This window comes from Ischnura elegans, chromosome 4 (genome assembly GCF_921293095.1).
Source record: "Ischnura elegans chromosome 4, ioIscEleg1.1, whole genome shotgun sequence".
NCBI lineage: Eukaryota > Metazoa > Arthropoda > Insecta > Odonata > Coenagrionidae > Ischnura > Ischnura elegans.
The window spans coordinates 50,711,729-50,736,394 of NC_060249.1; the positions used below are offsets into that span (position 1 = coordinate 50,711,729).

Sequence of the window (24,666 nt, forward strand, 5' to 3'; positions counted from 1 at the left end):
CCTGAGTCTAGACTTGCAAAGACCTTGAAAGAGGTCCTAGAGGGATGGGAGGGGAAATTTTCCCCTCCGTGGCCGGTGTGCATGGGGAACATAAGGAACGATTTGGTCTTCAGTGTCTGCCACCGCATTCGTGCAACAGTGCTTAAAAATCATTCAGATGCGGACTGCCAAACAACGCCAAAAAAGGGGCGAAGTGATAAAAAATTGTAATCTGTGACAGAGTTGAGAGGAAATTTATAGCAGAAAATGTTTTGCGCTTTAGAACTGCATTGACAAAAACTGTCTAGTTCCGAAAATCTCAGGATATACCCTTGCCTAAAAAAGCTCAACTACTTGAGAGGGATATCCTGAATAGTGCGAGCCACATTTTTGGAGAGCATGAGAAATGTAAAGAAATCGGGTATTTTTGCGATGGTAAAAACAAAAGTGATAAAAAAAACTACATTCCAGAATTGAAAAGAAGTGGGGTGTATGAAAAATTGATGTGTATTGTAAAAAACATAAGTCGTCATAGTCGAAGCCTTATTTATGACGTGGATAATAATCCAGTAGAACACTACAACGCTGTTATAGCAAAATTCATTGGTGGAAAAAGAGTCAATTATGCCCTCTACCGTTCATACAAGGGAAGATGTGATGGAGCAGTTGTGAGTTTTAACTCTGGCAACCCATTGCGCACACTTTATAAAAATGTATGCGACGTAAGTCCTGGGTACCACTGCAAAAAGTCACTTCAGAGGAAAAGTGAAAAGGCGCTTTCAACTTCAATCAGAAGGAAAGGTGTGCCAAGATCGAAGAGAAGTATATTCAGTCGTCTGGGAAAAAATCGTGACCCTGATTGCGGGCCCTTTTCTGAAAGACCGGACATGCTAAACCACCATTTGAAGATGAGTGTCGGCTTTTCCTCAAATCCCTCCTAAGGAGTGAAAAAGAAATAGAGGAAATCGAAAGGCAAACAGTGGGGCAAGGAAAAAATATTCAGTGGGTCACAATGCGGCGGAAGATGCTCAGTGCTTCCAATTTTGGCCGCGTGTGTAAAATGCTTCCGCACACTGGCTGTGAAAACTTTATAAAATCAGTTATGTACAGCAATTTTGACTCTCCTCACTTGGAATATGGAAGGATAAATGAGGAAAAAGCTCACACAGCATTGGAGTTAAAGGAAGGTATTTGCATTCAACCATGCGGGCTGTACGTTTACAAAGAATTTCCTTTCCTTGGAGCTACTCCCGATGGACTTGTTGGTGATCGTGGGATAGTCGAAATAAAGTGTCCGTCATCGGCAGCAGAGATGATTGTAGAAGAGGCAGTCAACAAAGGAAAAGTAAACTTCTGGATGAAGAATGACGAAGTGAAGATTAACCAGAAGCATAATTACTTCTTCCAAATTCAGGGCCAGCTTCACATAACCCAGCGAGATTTTAGTATCTTTGCCGTATGGACCAAATGTGATTTAAAAGTGGAGAGAATCGAAAGGGATGACGATTTTTGGAGAAAATTTATGGTGGAAAAATTGAAAAAATTCTACATTGAGTGTATGCTTCCCGAAATTGTTGATCCGAGATTCTCCTGACCAATGCCGATTCGGAATCCTCCTGGAATTTTGGCAGCTCAAGAAATGAGAAATTCAGCGGGGAAACGAAAGAGGGGGAGAAAGACGGGGAAGGACAGTTGCCTAATAAAAAAGCTAAAAATAAATAATTTAAAAACTGATATTACATACTCTTTTCTTTAACTCTGGTGCAGTATCCCAACAATTACCAGGAAACTACTAACCTGTCCCCATCGGATAGCACTCCATTCGGAAAAGCAACCAGAAACTGTAAATTACCTCGAACGAAAAGACCTGCGAGTGAAACAGGATTTCATCAGGACTTTTCAAAGTCTGTAAGGGCAGCATTTTCGTTGTCATTCGTGTGGCACATCCGATACAAACAGAAATTGAAGGTGTATCTTATATTCAAGCCAACATTATTTTGTAATCCTCATTGGTATATTATTGATTTTGCTGCAATATTTACCTTGTCGCCAAGGTTTTTTCAATCACTACAGCTGATGCAACTCCACTACGAAAGCTTTTCGGATTCATAACGTCTGAATAATTAAGTACTATTAAAATACAAATTCAACAGGAAAATAGAATATTATTTTTATGCTACAAAAATGATATTTTTCGTTCCCAAGTCTCTTTTCCGCGGTTTTATTTTGGTATCTAGTATGTCAGATGCACAGCATGAGTGCGATCTGGCCCGAGGGACCAAAAAATGTGCGGGTGGGGATGAGGACCCCCGGTTACGATAAGGCGGGGACACCTTCCAGCGAATGTGGATTTATTTCCTCCGTGACTTCCGAGGAAGCGCATTGCAAAATTCTGCGTCCATACGCTCTCAGCTTTCCATGAATACAGATAAAAAAACTCAAAGTGACACCCATGCTGAAAGTAAAAGGGCTCTAATGAGAAAGGGTAAATGATCCTCGAGTATCGCTACTGTCAGGGTGCACACACACCCAAGAGTGCGAGTGAATTCCCGTTGGCGACGGCCAAGGGAGAAGCGAGAGAGAAGGAGCGAGAGCTTGCAGAAGCCTCGCCCGCCTCATTCCTTCAAAGAGGAACACACTGAAGATAATAAACCCTCGTCAAAAACGCCGACGCAAGGATGGATTGTCTGAGACGACTCTACCGGCCGACAAGAGAACTATCTCCAAACTCAGACGGCCTCGTGGGTGGAGAAAAATTTATGTCCCACGTCCTCTTAAGTGCCCATGTTCCCACGCTGTAAAGTGATATACTCCAGATCAAAATGTTACAAATTTATCAACCAATGTACTGTCTATAAGCTAAGCTAGTTAAAAAAGACACAGCTGTCTTGTTTGGTAAATCTGGGTACAGCTTATTTGATGCCAGATCTTTGCAAGTAAAAGGAGTGATGTAGCCACTGGTTTTGAAGAAAATGGCATAAGTTGTCAAGATTTGATACAGTATAATTCAGAAAGTAAAAGTAATGCAACTTGTTACGCAGGATTGACTGTGAAAGTAGTAGAGGATGATTGACTAAGTCTGTGATACAAGAGTAGCAGACTTGTGACAGAGTAACATGCAGGTTATAAAGGGGTTGTCAGTGGTGTGGATGTTCCCACTAATAATAAATTTCAGCCTTGTATAGCATATGTTGATGGCGAGTTAGCAAAGAAATGATTCGAAATAAGTGCTGTAATGGATGCAGTATGTAATAAATTAAGTCTGATCCTCTCAGAATTGTGTGGTCTGATGGTATTGTAGGTGAAAATATATGTATACTATGTATGTAAAATATATGCTCACCTTCACTGATGATTGTACAAGAAAGGATTTTTCTTTATTAATAGTAAGGAGTCTCATTTAGTCCTACAATGCTATACAATGGGGAACATGCATGAAATTTGTTCATCATGCTAGTTAGTCTCATTGAATAGAAAATTTTCTCACGAGTCCAAATATAAAAGCCAAAACTCTCCTAGTACTCCGCAAACGTCAATAAATGCTAAATAAAAATGCTCGAATATCGCTTGAAGTCACGTGACCTGAAACGCCTTCTGACGTCATCGCACGGTACACCATTCACTTCGCTAAAGAGAGTTGAGTGTTAGAGCCTTGAATGCAAGATATCGAAGTAAAAATCTTCGTCGAGCTTTATAGTAGTTCCTAAAAGGACAAATTGACTTAAGAGAGACTTAAGAAAGCAAAATACCTCAGTTTACATTAGCTCGATCTCCCTATGGCGGCTGATTTTTTTTTTCTTTCCAAATCTCCCCAAACAATCCCCTTTATTTATTTCAACAACGCCTTGGCAACCCAAAATATTCACAGTTTGCATTTTGTCGTTACAGCAGCAATTATTTTCGCAAAATTTGCATTTGAGCCCTCGTAGATCGATTTTCTATTCACCTCCTCAGTCTGTCATCAGTGGATACCGTGCAGTGACGTCACGCTCCGATGACGTCGTGTTTTCAAGCAGCCGATGAAGATCAATTTTTAAAAGACTCATAACTCAGCTGAAAAGCATTATTCATACACGAAATTTTCGGCGAGTACATTTGAGGTAGAGGCCTTCTTATTCCAGTACTTTAAAAAAATTGTGAATGTTCCCCATTGTTAAGGCCAGCATGGAGAATGAGACAGGGAAGAATATGAAATGCCTGCATACAGGTTATGGGGGTTAATATATGGGTCAGGCAATATAACAGGGGGAGTTAACCCTCCAGCTGTGGAATTATTTTATAATTTCTGATCAAAAAAAAGTTTTTTTTTTCTTTGCATATACTTAAAGATGTTAAATTAATGTCAAATTATTTCATAAGTTATTTAAAAATTAAAAAATTAATTCTGAAATTAGTTTTGAACAATTTTTTGAAAGGTCTAAAATTTGGTATGTTTGTGATGCGGGTTGCATCATTATTACATGAACTTATTTTAAATCTTCTATTGTTTAGATAAAATATTGAAATTCAGCATATTACTATACAAACTATTTATGAAGTGATTATACCGTAAAGTTTGAAGCAATGAAAATTTTATAATTGTCCTGATACAACTCAATAGCAACCAATTACCTCAACTAAAACATATTTCAACACTTCTTGAGGGCATTTACATTTTTTACATAGTTTTATACTGATTGTGGGTATGATAGTTGGCTTTATATATGTAACAAGATTTACAATGATTTAAAAAAATACCAAAAAAATTCAATATTCTCTCTTTGTATTATATATTTTGAAACATGGCTCCAGGCATAGTCCAACTTCACCCTCTTCGCACCAGATTCTTGTTTCTTTCCGTTTTCTCTTTCCATTTTCATTTCTTTTGGAGCAGCACACTGCGCACTGCCTTCTGGGTTCCTTTTTGATGGGGTTGGGAGGAATATGACTGGCAAAATGTCTGCCAGTAAGCCTTAGAGGTGATGGGGTATAGCTGGGCCTCCCTTTCGGTGACTTGAAATTGGGATCTGATATTCCTCAATAGATTGTTCAATTAGTAAAAGTCTGTATTCTAAAAAGTCTATATTTTTTGTTTTTGATGCTTTTTTAAATAAAACGAATGAATACCACACTGACTGGTCCAAAAAATATCGAAATATCTTCTTGTAATATTTTTTCTGTTGCTTTCTCGTAGTAGGATAATAAGAGAGTTCTTGATCGCAACGATCAACTCCACCCATCGTATTGTTGTAATCACAAACCACAGTAGGCTTTGGCACATCTGCGCCTCTTTTCAATCTAACAACACTCGTACCAGCATCATGGATTGTACTCATGAGACATGTGGTTTTCTTATCCTGCCATTTCAGTGCCCTAACCTTTCCCTGTTGAAAAGCCTGAATTTCGCCCTTCTTCCATTTAATTTCTTTGAACCCTATCGGGAGACCCTTTCTGGTGCTGTTCACAGTGCCAAATATATCAGTTTTATGTTTTACTAACATATCTGCAAGTTCAGGAGACATATACCAATTGTCCACCGTGACGCAGTATCCTTTGTTTAGATAGCGGTCCATTAGGTGTAGAACACTCGTGCTGCTCACTGGTAGCATATCGTACTTTTTGTTGTAAGCTGTACTTTTTCCAGTATAGAGCAGAAAATCGCATATGCATCCTGAATCTGACTCACACAGCACAAAAAATTTCAGTCCAAAACGCACTCTCCTCTTTGCATTGGACATTTTCCAACCTAGCCGACTCTCATATAGGACTAAACTCTCATCCATGCTGAGAGTCTGATCTGGAATATATGATTTATGTAAAAGTTTCCTAAAATACTTCATAACCTCATAAAACTTCCAGAGTTTTGGATTTCCCTGGTGAAAATAAAGTGCGCAGAAAACAGTGCATAAAGTGTGGGCACAGTTCTTTTCACACTTCTTGCACGCTCTTTTCACACTTCTTCACCGAACGCTGTATGCACACTTCTTGCACACTTTTCATTCACACTTTTTGCACGCTCTTTGCACACTTTTAGCATACTTCTTCACCGAACGCTTTATGCACACTTCTTGAATGCTTTTCATTCACACTTTTTGCACGCTCTTTGCACACTTCTTCACCGAATGCTTTATGCACACTTTTTGCACACTTTTCATTCACACTTTTTGCACGCTCTTTGCACACTTTTAGCACACTTCTTCACCAAACGCTTTATGCACACTTTTTGCACGCTCTTTGCACACTTTTAGCACACTTCTTCACCGAACGCTTTATGCACACTTCTTGCACGCTTTTCACTCACACTTTTTGCACGCTCTTTGCACACTTTGGGGCCTATTACGAACGAGCGGGTAGTGCGCTACCGCCGTGCGGAGTTTTCGTTCGGTATACGGTGTCATACCGTCCCTTGTGATTACGAATGGGACGGTCGGAGAGTCACCGCCAGGCGGAGAGAACGTGTCAGGGGGTTGAGAGGAGCAATGCGGCGGAAGTGACGTTTGTATGAAAAATTCTGAGCTCCTTCAACCCGAAAATGGTGTAGCCAATGGCAAGGGCATGCGGTGTTCCAATTCCGCGGCAACTGTTTATAGCAGACGAATATTTTGGCAAGAGTTTTTGGCAGTCGATAAAGACAATAGTGGTATTTATGGATTAATAAGGATGTGTCCTTCGTTAATTCACCTTAAAAGTTTAACAAATGAACGAATTTTGCTCCTTAAATCTTACTTATAGGATAAAAAGTTGAATAAAACAATAATTAGCAGTGACTTGCGGAAGATATCATCAAAAAATCACGTATGAGCAGGCGCAGGTAGTGACAAATTGCATGGCAGACCATCGAAAAATTACGATAGAAGTACTTTTAGGGCCAACCGGCAAGATGAACCACCAATTCCATTAGAGCTTTGACCGAAATGTCCATTCTTAAAAAAATATATGAAAATCCACCACGAATACTTAGCTGGAGAGCCTTAATCACAGACAATATGGCACTCAACATTTGTGAAATGGCAAAACATCTGTTGCTCTGCATTCCTTTCGTGTAAGTAACGGGGTTTGGAAACCAAATGCAAATTTAAAGAACAAGAAAGGCACTTTTAAAAATAATGAAAAATAACTTTTTGGCTGTTATCTATGAAAAGCAATGGAGAATTAAAAAACACAAGATATGCACTTCTGGTTACAAGAAAATTTTATTTCAATATAATGTGACAGAGTTTCACCATTTCTTTGGTTTATTCACGGGTACACAACCAAAGCAAAACAGTCTGCCCTCAAAAAACATGTGAGATGGCGAATCGGTTCCGCGGCAATCACACACACAAGCTACGACTTATTTCAATATTTCAGGTAAAATCCACAATCGATACAAGCTCACACCATTACAAATAATGGTAAAAGGCAAATACGATCATCAAAAACTGGAAGTCACTACCATTCTTGTATTCATCACGTAAACCTTAAAATCAAGAGCTGGCTAACTTTGAGCTTGATAGCTTGGTCGTGAAATGTAATCTCTGCGGTGAATGACGAAGGTAAAAACGCCACTGACAATTTTTACATTACTATCAGACACTTCTCGATAGCGTAATACCACTGTTTACAAACCAATCACAATGGAACACTGATAATTACAGATCTTGGCAGATATTTGTCAACCTCGTGCATTACAACCGCTGGCACTGTGATTAACGGTAGTTGTCACCCTGAAAATAACACTATTTTGAAACAAAAGACGTTCGTAAAAATCTCCAAGCAGCGAGCAAAAGTTACATTCACCTCACAATTCAAGCTGTTATAACGTTGAAAATAACACTACTTTGGCACAGAAGATGTTCGTAGAAATCTCCAAGCAGCGAGCGAAAGTAGTATTCACATTGCAATACAAGAAGTTGTCACGTTGAAAAAATAATATTTTGCCACAAAAGATGTTCGTAGAAATCTCCAAGCGGCGAACAACAACTGTATTCACCATACAATACAAGCACAGGCAGTCTTTAACAACGAATTTTCCGGTACCTATGAAGAAATGGAAGAAGTTTTCGCATATAAAAACATAGCGGACATTAAAGAACATCCAAATTGTTCTAATCAAATAAATGAATGAGGGTCAACTTACAATCAACGTATCCATCTCGTACGGCCGTGGCTCAGACTGCTACAACGTTGTTATATGGGTATTATAAATTTTTTGTTCAACTGCTCCAGTCGGCTCCAGTTTTATATTTTATACACTTACTCAGACATTAATATTATAAATAACACAAAATATGATAGCTTCCAAGTCTCTATCGTCGGATATTTAGTGTAAAAAACGCCAGCTCGACCCGAAAAAGGTAAACAAACGTCCGAAATTAGGGGTCAGTATCTCACCACCGGGGTAGCTGGCCGTGGTATCACACCGACCCCCAAGCCGTGGTGTGACACCGACCGGTGACCACTCGTAATTGCTCGGGGGCGGTGAACGCGCTTTCGGGCGGTGTGACACCGCAGGCGGAGTCTCACCGCATGCGGTGAGCCGTTCGTAATAGGCCTCTTTTAGCACACTTCTTCACTGAACACTTTATGCACACTTCTTGCACGCTCTTTGCACACTTTTAGCACACTTCTTCACCGAACGCTTTATGCACACTTGCACGCTTTTCATTCACACTTTTTGCATGCTCTTTGCACACTTTTAGCACACTTCTTCACCGAACGCTGTATGCACACTTCTTGCACGCTTTTCATTCACACTTTTTGCACGCTCTCACACTTTTTGCACGCTCTTTGCACACTTCTTCACCGAACGCTTTATGCACACTTTTACACACTTTTCATTCACACTTTTTGCGTGCTCTTTGCATTTTTTTAGCACACTTCTTCACCGAACACTTTATGCACACTTATCTTGCACGCTCTTTTCACAAATTTAGCACACTTCTTCACCAAATGATTTCTGCACACTTATGATTCAAACTTTGTACATGCTCCTTTCACACAATGAGAAATTTTTTTTTTATTCTTTCTGCACACTTTTTTTAATGTGCACCTGTCTGATTTTGTATGCACCCGTTCCTCTTATGCATGTTAACATCTTTCCTTCAACAATTAATTTATGAAATCTTCTCTTGGCATATTTCCTTTTATTTTATGTAGAGGTACTCAAATAATTTACAAATTAGATGGAATAATGCATGAATAATGATACCATTAAGAGCTTTAACACAATGAACATGGTAAGGAGAAAAATTTGTGCATATTAATCATATGCATTTGTGCAAACTGAGATTATTTCTTTTTCGAGTCATTTGATGCCCACCAGTAGTAGTTCATTCTTTGCAAAAAAAAGTAATAAAGGGAAAAATATAAGCATGCTTCAGTGAAGTTTTGATGTTTTTATAGCACATTTTTCCGGGTATGGAACGTAAATATTTAAATAGTAGACAGAGTAAATCATTTCTGAAAGTACTAATATTACCCTCATGGCTATTAAGTAGCAATGCTTAATATGGAGCAATTTGAAATCAAAATACCAGCTGAGAAACGATATCGATGGGTTTCTGCACATACCCAGTAAACACAAAATGCTGCAGCGCGTCTAGCACTCCCAAACTTCCCTTTTTTGCATGTCATAAGCGCTGCACAAGCATGTCATAAGCGCTGCACAAGCATGGCATAAGCGCTGCACAAGCATGTCATAAGCGCTGCACAAGCATGGCATAAGCGCTGTACAAGCATGTCATAAGCGCTGCAGAAGCATGCCAGGAGCACTGCGCTAATGTGCCACGATCGCTTCAAACGCATGTCCGAATCGCTGAAAATACATTCCTAACGTGCCACTACTATCGCCGCAAAAAAGGTAGAACGCTGAACTTTAGGCATTTGTATGAAATTCTGCCAAAGCTCCACAGGGTCGTTTCAGATATCGTTGTACTCGTTGTACTAATGATCCATCGTTGTAGTCAAATAAACAATGAGTTGAACGATATCTGACACGACTGTCGAGCTTCGGCAGAATTTATACAAATGCTTAAAGTTCTACCATTTTTTGCGCCGATAATAGCAATCTTCAAGTACTACTTAAGTATGTGAGGGGCAGCAAGAATTAATTGAAAACACAGGTTTGCAATAAATGATTTTATTAATGATTACTGTTTCGACTGGACCCTTTTCATCCTCGTCCCAGTTTGTCTAAACCACTCCCCCATTTTCTTTTCAATTTTTGTTGTGCTCATGTTGGTTAAAGCTGGCTTTCTTGAGAATACATCTGAAGCAAATCAAAGGAAACCAATTTCAGCAATCATATACCAATTTATAAATGGAAACATTTTTGAAACATTGACTCTTGAAAAATACACTAAGACACTCACCCATAATGACACTGCATATTTTCGTCCCCATAAACTTTTTCTTCTTCATCCCCTCAACTCCAGACTTTCCGGTGAGGCAGAAGTGCTTCGCTGCTTCGTCAGTGAATACAAAATATAAAATTTTGTATACTGAGGATTGCTCCTCATCACCACAAATGCGAGCAAGTTGAGTAACCTGTAAAGAAAAATATTATGTAATCAATGGAATTCTGGTTGAAATTATCATAAAAGAATTAGAACACAAATGATTGAGGCCTTACCAAATTATTTTGGAGAGATACATCCTCTGACAGTTCCCTCTCAAGCTCCTCCACATCATCCAAAGTTTTAAGAGGGAATTTCCGGTTGACGGGAATGCTCTCTTCATTCACTCCAGGCTTGGACTTTAGCTCTATCTTTAATTCTGTGAGCATGCTTAAAGCCATGCTCACCTTCTCATCTAATCTCCTGTATCTCTTTTCCCATATCTTCTCCTGAGCTTGCATGAACCCTAAAATTTTGAATGTAGAAAGGTTAGTTTACAAAGTGACCTTTATGTCAGTACTTATATAAATAAATACATGATAAAAATATTACCATACAACTCTTCTGCTGTTGCCGGCTGCTTAGTCTCTCTTTCTTTCCCACCAGGTGGTTGCGGATCTAGTTGTTTTCCTGATATGAGAAATGTCCATTAATTTTAACTCGTGTACTGCATGATACATTTCAATTGGACAAATTATCAAATTTTGACCCGCCAAAGCAAAGTGATTTAACTCCTTTAAAGACTAAAATCAAAAGGGAGATATTATCTACTGTTTTAAGCTAAGGAAACTGGTTGAGTTGCACAGACATCTGGTCGCATTAACCAAAGACATAATTAGCTGATTGACATAAGTCCACAAATGTAATAATCATCGATAGTAGTTTTACTTTAACTTAAAAACAAAATAGCTCGTAAGTTTACCTGACTGCGGTGAAAAGGCTACAACAGAAACACCTGAGCTATCCTGAATTTGATGCCTGACTTGATTTAGTCTTGGGGGTGGAGGGACCTTTCCAGGAGCATTATCCTCATCAGAACTGCTACTTTCTATCACGGAAAAATATAATATCAACAGGGATTAGATTGATGAGCCTATGGGATCAACTTATTGGTTTTAAAGAAATTATCTTGTCAAACATGCAACATTACCACGTGTGTGTGAACAAACAGGAAAAGGTGGCTATTCCTCATCATCGAATGCCAGAGCTTTCCGTTTCTTTCTGAGGCCTTTTCCTAATGACCGAGATGCATCCAATCCGGATGACATTTCAGCCTCCTTTTCCAGCTCCAGCGCTTTTAGATAGTTGTCTGAAAAATTCAGAAATTCATCAAGACAGTTCAATATTGAATTAACCAGCATCTTTGGTAGAAAAATTAGATTAATATTAACTAAAAATTTATGAACTCTTACTAGAAATATTTTCTACCAAGCATTTCATAATTTTTCATGGTTACATACAGGTTGACAATGTTGCAGTGAAATTATCCAGTCTGATATCAGTGACTGATCAAAATTAATTGAAGGCCTAAGAAAATAAATTTAACATCAAATTCTGAAACACCTTTACAAAAAGTAAATATTTATGGCAGAATTCATTACAATTACCCGTTTGAGATTTTTTGAAAACTCGACACACATATTCTTCCCAGCCAGACTGTGGGAATTGGCATCTTTTCAGCAAGGTCAGCATTTCCTTATATGCCGTATTATTTGGGGGGTAGAAGCATTTGGCATCACCATTGGCCCCAACAGCAACCCAGTCAATAGGGACAGCCTTGCACTCATTAGTGTCCAAAAACTCCACAACGATCCATTCCATTCTCTATGAATTCAATAAAATTTCAATATAATATTCATAAGCTTATGTAAAGTGGAAAACACCATACTGACACATAAAAAATTACAATACCTTTAAAGGTCACATATTATGCAAAAGAGTTGCCACGTAGTATTTGGAACCATTCTCTATAGGGATGCATAATGCTTTATACAAAATGTCTTTCTCATAGAGAATGGTTTCCACATCACATTGTTCACTAGCACACATTACTCCAATATCAAGAGAAGGAGAGGGGCTTTCAAAAAATGGTCTGACTCTCTGAAACTTTTTAAAAAGGTAGCAACGGTCATTTTTTCTTGAACATATGCAAGAAACTAAACCGACATCACCACCTTTAGCAACTATACAGTTGTCAGGGCTCTTGATTCCTATCCTTCCATGTTTGGTCATCACATATTTGAAGTATGGTGGACTGAAACCAACAGGCAATTCAACAGGACTTTTAATTTCACAATCCCTAATCCTCACGACTGACTTGGACAGAAACTGGCGATCTTCAATCACCCTACGAACTGCTGCTAACAATGGAAGACGAGTATTGGTAACCTTTTTTTTTAAGTGTTTGCTAGTAATTTTCATACTTGAATGCACTATAACTATCCAAAGTTCCAAACCTAGCTACATCTTCACATACATGAAGCAGGCAATGAACATTGTATGTGCAATTGTGCTGACCATAGAGAGATGGGAAAACACTGACAACATAATTCAACAAGGTCTCAGCATATGAAAAAAACTGCTTGTTCTCACAAAGGGAGGCATTAGCCAATATTCTTAGGGCATAAAAAAATGACATGAAGTGATTCCTTACAGCCTCATTCACAAAAAAAGGTGCAATGAGTGGAACAAGATACATACAAAAATATCGCAACTCTGTAGCTTTCCAGCGCATGAGTTCTGTGAGAGGGCGAGGCTTGCGCTGAAAGTCATGTGGGGTGTACCTCGCAATCCTGACCAACTCATTATTAATTTCAACACGGGTTCTTGCTCTCAGCTTCACTGCACAAGTCTCTTGAGTTAAAGAAAGGAGCATTTTCCTAGTAACTCCAAGGCAAATAAGGTGCATGTAATCAAACGGCACATCTTTCACCATATCAAAGGTAGATAGCCTTGCCAAAGGAGATACACCTATGTGATGCCCTGGATCATCACCCAACATGAACTTCTCATCAGTCCTTTTTTCACTCTCCAATTCCAAAAAAACCATTCTATTTTTCACTATTGTCCCCTTAACATGACAACGATGGCATGCACTGTAAGAATTGTGTCCTTTCGTTTGTAATACAAAAGCCCTAGCAGGAGCATCACACACGAAGGAATGAACACGGATGCTAATCCGTGTTCCACGATAGGTGAATCCATCATTTTCAAGCTGCACTAGTTCATTCAATAATGGAGTGAGATATTGCTCGCAAGACATTGGCTTTTGATGCCCCCAGTATATGGCTACCAAAAATGGTCTAGCCATTTCCGTGCGATCAACCACAGATGCCAATATGGGCCAAAACTGGCTCCCTGAACTTCTTGTGAGTGGAAGCCCATCCACATTTATTTGTAACTTAATATCCTCAAAACTAACATCATTTAAACACATTAATTCATATTTTAACGATTCTGCTACTCCGAGGTAGACAAATTCTCCTAATCCCAGTTTTTCCACTTCCAATGACCTCGGCGTTTTCCTAAGAGTTCTCACATCCACAGGAAAGTTTTTAAAACACGAATGCTTCTTCAGAATTTTCAGGAGGGAGGTGACTTTATGCCTCGGAATATTTCCAGCCCAGAGAGAAAGTTCATGATACAAATCTGCATTTGACAAGTTACCTTCCGAACAATCTGAATCGCTTGATGATGACGAACAGGCATCTGATACATCAATGTCCTCCAAATCAACAGCACCTTCTCCCGTACTAACATTTATGGAACCTTCATCTTCAGAATTAATGTCATGGCTTACCCATTGATTTTCTAACGATGAAGAATTCTCATGATCATCGTGTAACGATTCAAATTGGCTATCATGTTTATTCAGTTCCATTCGCACTCTATGCCTTCGCTGTTTTTTTGATAACAAATGAAAACTTTTGTAACTTATTTTCGGCATCCTTCAATGATATTATTGTTTTGAATGCTAGTGAAAAGTAATTGAGTATCGCCACGTGAGTGAAAACTCGACAGCCCTAGCCGTGTTGCAAGATCACAATTACCCGCTAGAATAAATTATTGATGAAATATATATTCTTAAAGAGTCCTTTGGTTCAGATTGTGAACAGTTTAATTAGTATATAAGCACAGCACACCATACACCTTTTTATATTCACCACAAACTAATCTTTTTCCTAACAACAATCAACCATAAACAAACTATTTAATAAAACATAAATAAAACATATCATGGCAACCTATGCAACCTGGCATGTTGCTTCCACATCATATTGCAAATTGCCATATTAACAATTATAACCTCACGGAGGGAAAATGTACTTTAAGGTCGTATTGTACTTCATCACTATGATGAAAGAGCATTATGAAATTAATCACTTACCTTTTACTTTTCTTCCTTTTTCTTGAGCACTATCAGCACTTATTTCCTAACTAGCACTCTCAATCACTCTCAATCTAACAAGCACTCTCAGGTAACTACTTTTTCTCACCACGCAGTGCCACTATAGCATAACTCAAAAGACAGTCTGCAGCGCTGTGACAGCGCGTCTGCAACTAGCGGCAGCAGCGCTTCATACGCGAGCTGCGAAGGCGCATATGACGCTCTGCTCGACAACTCGCTTTATGCAAGCGCTACTGAGACGCTGCTGACGCGCTTCAGTTGATACGTGCTGCCGTTGCAGCGCTGACATCCTTGTGAAGCACTGCAGCAGCTCTGTGTGTTTACTGGGTAATTTCCAAGTAAACTTCCATTAAGATAGTGTAATGAACATAATTCGAGGAATTTGAAGACAAATTTGGTCAATATTAAGGGCTGACTAATATTTTATCATTCCCCAAACTAAGACAAGAACAGGTATGAAGACCACAACCTGATATGCAGTATAAGTGGTTTACATGAGATTTGCGGCATGGATAACAGCTGCATCAAATGAAATCACAGACGGAGGTATTAAAAAGTAAAACAATTCAAATTTTTCAAACAAATATAATGAACACACGTCAAATTTTACTTCTTCACCAAACTTACTGTTACGCTATGTCTTTCTGTTTCAACACTACTTTGGAAAAACAGAAATGGTTTATAACATCCACCTCCTGACCCATTTATGCAATGGTTTTGCAAATTGGGGCCCATTGTTGACCCACAATGCATTCTGTTTTGAGGGGCAAAATAGAAGGCTATTGCAACTCCACAAGAGCCCTGCTAATGTTTCCCAACAAGTGGTGACCAAGTTCAACACTTTTAAGGCCTTACCTTCTCTCTGTAAAAAATACAATGTTTCAGATGATGTGATGGACTTTTGCGAAGGGTTGAGCAGCATGTCATTAAAACATTTTTGCAGGAGTGACAGAACTGTTTTACTGGGGAAAGGTTCTCCTTATTGCCTCAATGATGAGGAGAAGGATTGTTTGATTGATTAAAACATTGATTGATAAGACTTTAGGAGTATTGGAGAAAATTTTTTGCTCTGTCAGTTGTGCTCTACACATCCCTACAATCAACTAATGTAAAATAGTAATCTTTATTGAAGGAGTGGTACTATGTGTTTAATACGGCCTCTTTTGATTAAAGTTTCAATAATTTTAACGCTACATTTCTGCAGTACTTCAAAGTTTCTTTTCTCACACAGTATAAGAAAAAGGACCAAGTCGAGAGTCGGTAAACCTTGGCTTACTAGTGAAATATGGTTTGCGTCTCATAATATTAAATATCTTGCAATCTCCAGTGAAGCTGTAAGGCTAAGGCTGAATATTTAGCAATCATGTCAAATGCTACAGTCAGCAAAATGTTATAATAACCAAAGGACTATATCCGCTGATACCAAATTTAGAGAAATTTGGAAAATTATAAATTCACCTAGAAGCAAACTGAGAAAGCAGTCTAATTTAAATCCAAATTAATGATTCATTTGGAAAACATTTAAGCTGACTTTAACCAACGTGTCTATAGCTATGCTGTTCATTTCCTATCTTATGCCATGCATAATAATGCTTCTCCTAATATAGAAGGTGTTGCTATTACCCATTCCATCCTTAGAGCTCGTGGTAAAAATGACTTGAGTCCAAGATTCTAATTTTTGGCTGTTTTGCTGGTGTTTACTATATCTTTTACTACACTGCTTACTATATCAGTTGTTCCTTGGCTTCCTTGGCTCTTCCATGTCACTTTCCTCTAATTCCTTGGATTCCCTCTGATAAAGTGACCAAGCAAGCAACAGCAAGGAAATATTGAGCAACAACCAAAGTTGTATGAGGTGTACACCTGGAAAACTCTTGATACACAGCAATACTTATATATTTATGTATATTAGTTTAGTTTTGTGATACTCAATGTAATTATGTTCACAATTTGGTTGCTAAAAATTGATTGCATTATGGAACTTTCTCTTCACAGGTCAAAAAAATGGCATCAAGCAACAGTGGTCTGCTGTTTAAAAAGATTGAGTCGGGCCAAGAAAAGAATTGCGCAGCCAAGGTAACGGAGAAAAGGGTAGAATGTGGTGCCTGGAGAAGAGGAAGTGGTGCAACATTGAGCGATGGGCAGAATGCTGGGATGGGAAAATTTCAACAGGGGTTAAAACAAAGTTTTCGATTGCCAAGTACTTCTTCAAGTGAAATTAATCAAAGACGTTGGGGCAATTTCAGGCCCACAGCTGATTCCGCCATCGTAAGAAGAAATGATTCTCTCTCATATCGGATTGCCTGGTCAGGCACTCCAAGTACACTGAATCGAGGTGAACAAGCTGGATACAATAATTATTCCCCAGCGGGAAGAAAAATGGGAATGGAATTACATCCTGATGATGAGGGTATCCCAGGATTCCAGGTGGCAGACATGAAGGAAAAGTTAAACATGAATTCGTCAACATTATTGACACATTTGCAAGCCAGGTCAAAGAATTTCACCACCCTTTTGAAGCGGAAACTTGGACCAAATATGATCATGCTGGTGGTAGAAATTCTAGCCAAAATCACAACATCAAATGACAAGGAGTTACAGGCATCTCTTCTTGCTCACTCGATTCATTCCAGTGTTTTGGAACAGTTTTCTACGTTTTCATTCAATATTATAGCCCAGAACATGGAATTCAGTGCTGAGGAGTTAACAAATTATTTTGAAAACCTCTACGTTTTGTACAACTCTTTTGTTCAAATGATGCCAACAAAAGCGAGTGAAATTCTGAGTGATCATTGCACTAGGGCAGTGATGGCCTTGCAAAATTTAAAGGTAATGAGGAAATTGCCCGTGGCATCCAAGCTAGAGGAGGATTACAGAAGCCTCATGGATCATGTGGAGTCTCTTAATCGATTACATGAGTCAGTCGCTCAAAAAAGACGTAGGGAGAAGGTGAAAAGGGAGTGGCAGCCCGGTATTGATTTTCGAGAGTTGAGTGTCATCCCTCTGCCACAAGATTTTTCATCGAAGATGAAAGTTAATTTATGTCCTGCGGTTATTGATGGGCCTTACAAGAGTGTTGAGCACTACTTGGATGTGCAATTCAATCTCATGAGGGAGGATTTCCTCATTCCATTGAGAGAAGGAATTATGAACTTTATAGATCATCAGTCTTCAGAATCTAGCAAGTATAAACGCATTGAGAATGTGAGATTCTATCATGGTGTAAGGTTTTTGAAGCAATTTGTTGAAGGTGACTCTTTGGTCACTGAAGTACTTTTCAATCCTCGGGCCAAGTCAAGTAGACACAACTGGTCAAGGTCTAAAAGGTTCCTATTTGGGACCTTACTATGTTTCAGCAGTGACCTGTTTAGTTCGATAATTTTGGGGCTGGTGGTGGACAGACGGGTAGAACTCCTTGAGAAAGGAATTTTACGGTGTGAGTTAGTGGGAGATGTGAACGACGGAGAATTATTTGAAAAAGAATTCATCATGGCAGAGAGTGAAGTGTATTTTGAAGCATATCAACATGTTTTGAAAGCAATGCAGAAGTTTACTGAAGAAAACTTTCCATTGAAGGAATACTTGATTGATGTGTCTCCTGATGCACACTATCCGACTTACCTGGAGCGAATCCCTGGCACAATTTACAGGTCTAAAAGAATAGAATTTAATGTTTTAAATAAAGATTCATGGCCATCAAAGGAGAAGATGGAATTGAACGAGTCGCAGTATAAGGCACTACAGTCAGCATTGACAAAGAAGTGTGCTGTAATTCAGGGTCCTCCAGGCACAGGAAAGACCTACCTTGGCCTCAAAATTGCTGAAGTATTGCTAGAAAATACTCGTAAGTGGCAGGGAGGTCCAATTTTGGTTGTTTGTTACACAAACCATGCTCTTGATCAGTTTCTTGAAGGAATTTTATCATTCACCAAAAATATAGTTAGAATTGGTAGTCAATCCAAAAATGAGAAACTGGATGATTATAACTTGAGAGTTGTTAGGAAAAATAAAGGATTACGTGAATTTGGCCTTGGGGATGTAATAGAAGAAATGAATTACTGCAGTAAGACTATTAATGAATGTAATGAGCGCCTAAAAATGTGTATGAAAAGTGAAGGAATCATATCTCTTGTACATTTACATCATGTTACAGATAGTCACATGGTTACAAATTTTGCTTTTAGTAGCCGAGGTGACCTACAATTTCAGGAGTGGCTATTTGCTGGGTTGTATTTTCAAAATTCAATGAGGTCTGGCATAGACTTGAATGATATAAAGCCTATCAATCATTATGGGTTTTACTCATGCTCTCTGTATGATATTAAGAATATTATAAATGAGTTAAAATTTGAAGAATCCAGAGCTGAAGGCTATGAACTGGAAGACATTAGAAATGAAATTATTATGTGGGTGTCTAGATTAGGGTACATGAAAAGGAAGCTGTCAGAGCCTTTTGAACCAAACATGGATTTAATTCAAAGACTGACCAAGTTGCAGAATTTGAATATCCTGCAGCCTGACTATAGGTGGATGTTGTATAGATATTGGGTATTGAAATTAGTTCAGAATTATGAGAGTGATTTAGTGAGATCTCGTGGATACTTTAATAGACTGAATGAACAGAAATTCGAATTAATGGAAAGAAAAAATAAGTATGTCATATCAGAGAGTGATGTTGTTGGAATGACTACCACTGCTGCTGCAAGACATCAGAATCTGTTGCAGAGAGTCGGTCCTAAGATAGGTGAGACAGTATATCCTGCATATGGTATAAATTGACCCATAATTTATTGGCATCACACCCCTATATGTTTGCTATTTTAAATTTAGATGTAGCTTTTATGACTATGTTCTTCTGGTTTATTTAAATCAGTTAATGGATGCAAAAAAGAATAATTTGCCTTTTGTCCAAAATATATAGTCCACTTAATGTAAAAGAGCTTAGCGGAAGGCATCCTATCAATCCCCAATGAACATTTTTTGTAAAATTTTTGTTCAGGATGTATTCATTGTTTACATTTTAATTACAGTTATATAGAACTGTGTACAAATACATACTATTTCTACTGCACTCCCCAGCTAGCATATGGGAGTTTTGGGCTGAAATATATTGGGTAAAATGTATGGATGGGTTCCAGGATTTTTTTTGATCCGGATTTGGATCGGATATTTGATTTCAGGTGTCGGATCTTTGGATATTTTCGGGTCCAAATGAATTTTTAATTGCCTGCTATAAAACAAAGTAATTATTCAAATTTCTTTGGGGTACAGGTGACCAAAGAAATGCTATTTAGATTTTCATACACATTTTAATATTTTAATTGATTAAAAATCATTTTTGTAAGCTTTCAAGTTATTTGGCAGTATACAAATTTTCCTCACGTATGTTTCCCCTGAATTTTGTCGCTTTCTCATTGCATGCTATTTTTTGTCTCCCCCGCAAATGCTTCAGTTGTGGTGAAGTGGATTTTGCACTTCTTTGTGATAGTATCACACCACAGTGCATGCACATGGCATAGGTTGAGCTCTCCCTATCTCGATAAAAATGTTTCCACACAATGAAATAGATTTTTACCAATAAATCATCTAATTAAATTACAACTGCACAATATGTGACATAATTGACAATGTTTAGAACAACATTGACTTAACGTGGGACGAGGTGCAGTAACAGAACGAGAAGACCACTAAGCGATCTCGAGAGGAAGGGGTGGGTAGCAGCAGTGTATAAAGGAGAGGTGGAGGGGAAGGAGTGCAATCTCTGTCTTTCAACCAACGAGACCACAAATGAGGGAGTCAAGGACGAACATGTCAGATCTTGCTATTTTGTGACGTCGTTGCCCTCATAGTGGAGTTGGGTAAGCTACATGATATATGCAGTTGGCATTTCCAGTCCGTCTCTACTTGTTTGAGTGGTTAATGCTGTGCTCGTTTCTTTGAAAATTGTGCTGTTTGTACGGTACAGCTTGGAGCATAGTTTACATACTTCATAGATAGTTAGCATAGCACCAGTATCAATTGTGAAACTCCCCCAACTTCAGACAACATCATCTTTTAGTTTGTTGTAACTTGTGAGTCAGTTCAAGATAAATTCTGTGATGTAGCTTGAATTATTACTTGAATTGACAATTAATTTACATTCCTCACAGTCACAGTTGTTATAAGCTCAACACTAAACTGGTCAACATGCCGGTACAGTAAAACCATGGATGAACTGAGCAGCTATGGCTAAGTCTGTGCGTTAGATAAGTCCACTGTGCGGGCACTGCTGTGTGCACGCATTAGTCCGCTGTCAGACAAAACAATTTTCTCCTGGCCGCTGTTCACGGCACAGCACACGGCATTGCAGAGAGCCGTCTATCGTCAGGTTCAGAGAAATATTCCCTAAAAGTAAAGGCTTGGCTTCGTAGATGTCCTGGTGAAAATACGTTGATCACAAACCGTTCCAGAAGTGTGACACCAAGTGTTCATGAGCTATTGGGGAACCATTCACGGACTGTATTTTAGCCCATCGAAGTGTTATGAACCGTTCAAATAAGCTGTTCATTAGGAGTTTCCTATCTGTTCATGAGGTGTTCAGTTGTTCATGAAGCATTCTCTTAACTGTACAGGGAGCATTTAACTTTGTGTTCAGAACCTGTTGCATAAGTGTTCGTAAACTATTAGGGAACCTTTCACGAACTGTATTTTGTCCCAATTTATGGATCAATAAAAAAAAGTGTACATTTACTGCAGGCAATATTTAAAAAATTTAATTTAAAACGCCTAACCCCGAGACAAAAACTACTATTGTATATTGCAACAAAAAAGTCCACGGTGACGTTGAGGTATGTACTGGAATTGAAAGCCCATCAGATTACCATAGGAGGCTATGTATTGTGCAGAGTACCCTTCGGTGGCACTCATTGCTCTTGATTCTCATGTTTTTACATCTTCTTTTATGGTATTTGTGTTGATTTACAAGTGTGACACCCATTTCGTAGTGTTTACTGCTTTAGTATGTAAGTTGAAATGTGTATGAAACATATTAGCGTAATGATTTATCATTTTAAAAGTAGGCGGAAATAATTGCAGTATATTTTAAAATTATAGTACGTAGCTCCTTCAAGATTTAGACGTATTTGAGGTTTATGTGAAAATCATTTTCAAATAATGAAAAAAAATTGAAACGGAGAGCTAATATGTTTTCAAAATAATTTGATGTTTTCAAAATGTTTTTGCAATGTATGTTAAAATATTTTTTTCATAATATTTTGCTGTTTGGATTATTAACTCCTTGTCTGAAGGCATGACAATACTTTCCTTCTTTTGTTGCTGTATTCTTTTATTCTGTAACACCCTCAATTTATCTACTAAATGATGTAGACCATCACTTTTTTTCTGTCAATAGCTCATCAAGTAAACCATGGATTGAAAAATGAAAAAAATATGGGTCCCTCAAATTTTAAACTATCACAGTCAATAATAAAAAAATATTTGAACAAGCTGACTGTGATACTTAGTTTGTACTCTTTAAGTTTAAGAGAAATCTCTTGTTGTTTTACTTGCAGTGATTGTGGAGGAAGCAGCTGAAGCCATGGAATCTCATGTTGTTGTGTGCCTGTCTGCTCAGTGTGAACACCTTATATTAATTGGTGAGACCTCCTAAGTCTTGAGATTTATCCCTGATGACTTAACACGTTGCATACCGATGGCGAGAATTCTCGTCATTTTTTTCCCAAACATTTCTGACGGATGACGAAGATTCTCGTCATAAAAGCGCGTCAACCTTAACAATTTTAAAGCGTACAATACGTATTCGCTATGTTGTTTTCAGTTGTTGTTCGTTATTCATAATGAATTGATGCATCATAACGTTTGATTGGGTAAAGTTATATTCTGGACATTAGCATACCCCGGTGCGCAAAGTGTTAATGGTGATAATGAAAAATCTGTTTCCCTCAGGTGATCACAAGCAGTTGCGTCCATCACCTGCTGTCTACAGGCTTGCTAAGGATTATCATTTGGAAATATCTTTATTTGAGCGCCTTCTGATGAATGGAATTAGGTTTGACACCCTGAGAATTCAGCATCGAATGAGACCAGACATCGCTGATTTGGTATTTCCAGCTGTGTATCCAGTTCTGGAAAATCACTCCTCCGTATTGTCGTATGACAACATTGTTGGACTCAAAAAGAACTTGTTTTTCATCACTCATACGCATCTGGAGGAAAAGGTAAGAATATCTTATCCTCACTGTTTTCGAAGCAAATGATGTAATAATTGAAGGATCACTGCAATTATTAAAAGTGGATCATATGGGGCTCTTAGAAACTCTAAGCAACCAGTCTAGAAGCTACATGCCTGTGGCATAGCCAGGAATTTCGTTGGGGGGAGGGGGAGGTTCAAAACCAGGGGGAAAATTTTTTTAAAAACAGGGTATCAAGTAATGGGGTTTAAACTAATTTTAACACTTTTCATAAAAGAGAAAACTTCATTCGTTAAATAAATAATATGTAAATTTTTGATTTTTCAATGTTTTGTTTTATTTTATGAAGGAATATAATTGTGTTTTTATATTTTGGGGGAGGGTTTGGACCCCCTGTACCCACCCCCTGCCACTGCTACCTGCAAAATAAATTTCATAATTTTTATTTTATCTAATGTAGGGGATTGGATTGTAGTGTCTTATGTTTATTAGGTGTGCAATTCACAGTATGAAATGTATTTTCACTATCGATTATTGCTTTTGTGTAGTTCTGTTGGTGACTATATGCTTCCTATGAGTAGAATGTGAAGTATTTACGGTTAAAATCATTATACAGCATACTCCCAATTATCTGGGCCAATGATAGGGAGAGGCGGCGCGAATAATCGGAAAAAACAAATAATCCAAACTTTCACTTTAATTTCTTGTAATTTTCATCATATACGTAAATCAATCAATCTTATATCATCTACTCACATTTTACATTATTTTAGATTGCTTTCCAGAATCAGTGGTAGCTTTATTTTCCTGGCTGCGATCTTTTTAGCGGCGATAACGTGATTACACTCGTTTTCCTACTGCTCCGGATAATACCTAATTTCCAAGTACTGCGAATCCATGGCTGCGAGATCACAGCTTCAGAAACGTGGTTTGCATGATTGCTTCAAAAGCACTGTGCGTTGTCAGAAACTTAACCGTCAGGCACCATGCCACGTCTCGAACATGTTGCCGGGGATGCAGATCCATGATCACGGAGCACGATCGTGCACCACGATGCTTGGAAAACAGGAACACGGAATTCCCGTGATGGCAACATTTTAATAGAGTTGGTATGGGCATCATAGTGAGAAATTTGAGTCATTTGCTTTCTGTCAGTTAGATATGTTTTTATCCAATTGTGTGCTAGTCCAGTTATGCCATATTTTGTTAATCGTTCAAGCAGCAAATTATGTTTTACTGTATCAAAAGCTTTTGTCAGGTCTATGTAGAGTCCCAAAGTTTGATTTTTGGCATCAATACTGTTTAAAGTATCATTAAGAAACTCATACAGTGCATCAGCTGATGCACTCTATGAGTTTCTAGTACACTAGTGGTTGACTTATTTTGTCTAGAGACTAACTGAGAAGAAGTGATGGTTGCATTTTGGCCTAGAAAATTGATGAGACATCTGTGCATAATATTTCAAAAATCTTTGAGAAGCCTGAGAGAAGACTAATAGGTCTGTAATTGTCAGGATCATTTTTTTCCCCCTTATTTTAAAAAGTGGATATACTATACTAGTTTTAAGCTGTTGGGGAAAATTACCCTCTGATATGGATAGGTTTCCTAGGTAGTTAAGTACAGAAGTTATAAAAGGAATAGAAAACTTAATTATCTTGTCTGGAATGCCATCACAGCCTGAGGATAATTTATTTTGGAAAGACATTCCAATTTGCAGGATTACCTGAGGGGTGAC

General features: G+C 38.3%; 2 protein-coding genes across 4 annotated transcripts in view; one reads left to right on the top strand and one right to left on the bottom strand.

Moving 5' to 3' along the window:
- Positions 1–24,666, top strand: part of LOC124157426 (NFX1-type zinc finger-containing protein 1-like) — a 77,246-nt gene that overhangs the window by 13,914 nt on the left and 38,666 nt on the right. Inside the window, exons 2-4 of the mRNA XM_046532124.1 lie at positions 16,738–19,486; positions 22,293–22,376; positions 22,687–22,958. Coding sequence (XP_046388080.1) covers positions 16,738–19,486; positions 22,293–22,376; positions 22,687–22,958 — 3,105 coding nt within the window. The remainder of the gene's footprint in view (positions 1–16,737; positions 19,487–22,292; positions 22,377–22,686; positions 22,959–24,666) is intronic.
- On the bottom strand, positions 10,099–15,064 carry LOC124157429. 3 transcript variants are annotated; one of them, XR_006864595.1, is made up of 8 exons: positions 14,722–15,060; positions 11,942–12,158; positions 11,485–11,643; positions 11,257–11,382; positions 10,887–10,964; positions 10,571–10,800; positions 10,311–10,485; positions 10,099–10,207 (listed from the first exon to the last, which is right to left on the bottom strand). XR_006864595.1 is itself a non-coding variant. In XM_046532130.1 (7 exons), exon 1 carries the CDS (start codon positions 14,278–14,280, stop codon positions 12,742–12,744), a length of 1,539 nt encoding a protein of 512 aa, XP_046388086.1. In that variant the 5' UTR covers positions 14,281–15,064; the 3' UTR covers positions 10,362–10,485; positions 10,571–10,800; positions 10,887–10,964; positions 11,257–11,382; positions 11,485–11,643; positions 11,942–12,158; positions 12,246–12,741. The 3 variants fall into 3 exon arrangements, 2 of the variants coding, with proteins under 2 accessions (XP_046388086.1, XP_046388085.1); XM_046532130.1 differs by lacking the exon at positions 10,099–10,207 and having other exon boundaries at positions 10,362–10,485; positions 12,246–15,064; XM_046532129.1 differs by lacking the exon at positions 10,099–10,207 and having other exon boundaries at positions 10,362–10,485; positions 11,942–15,064.

Bases quoted from the DNA above. Each gene is read 5' to 3' on its own strand.
- LOC124157429 (XM_046532130.1), bottom strand. From the start codon at position 14,280: ATGCCGAAAATAAGTTACAAAAGTTTTCATTTGTTATCAAAAAAACAG.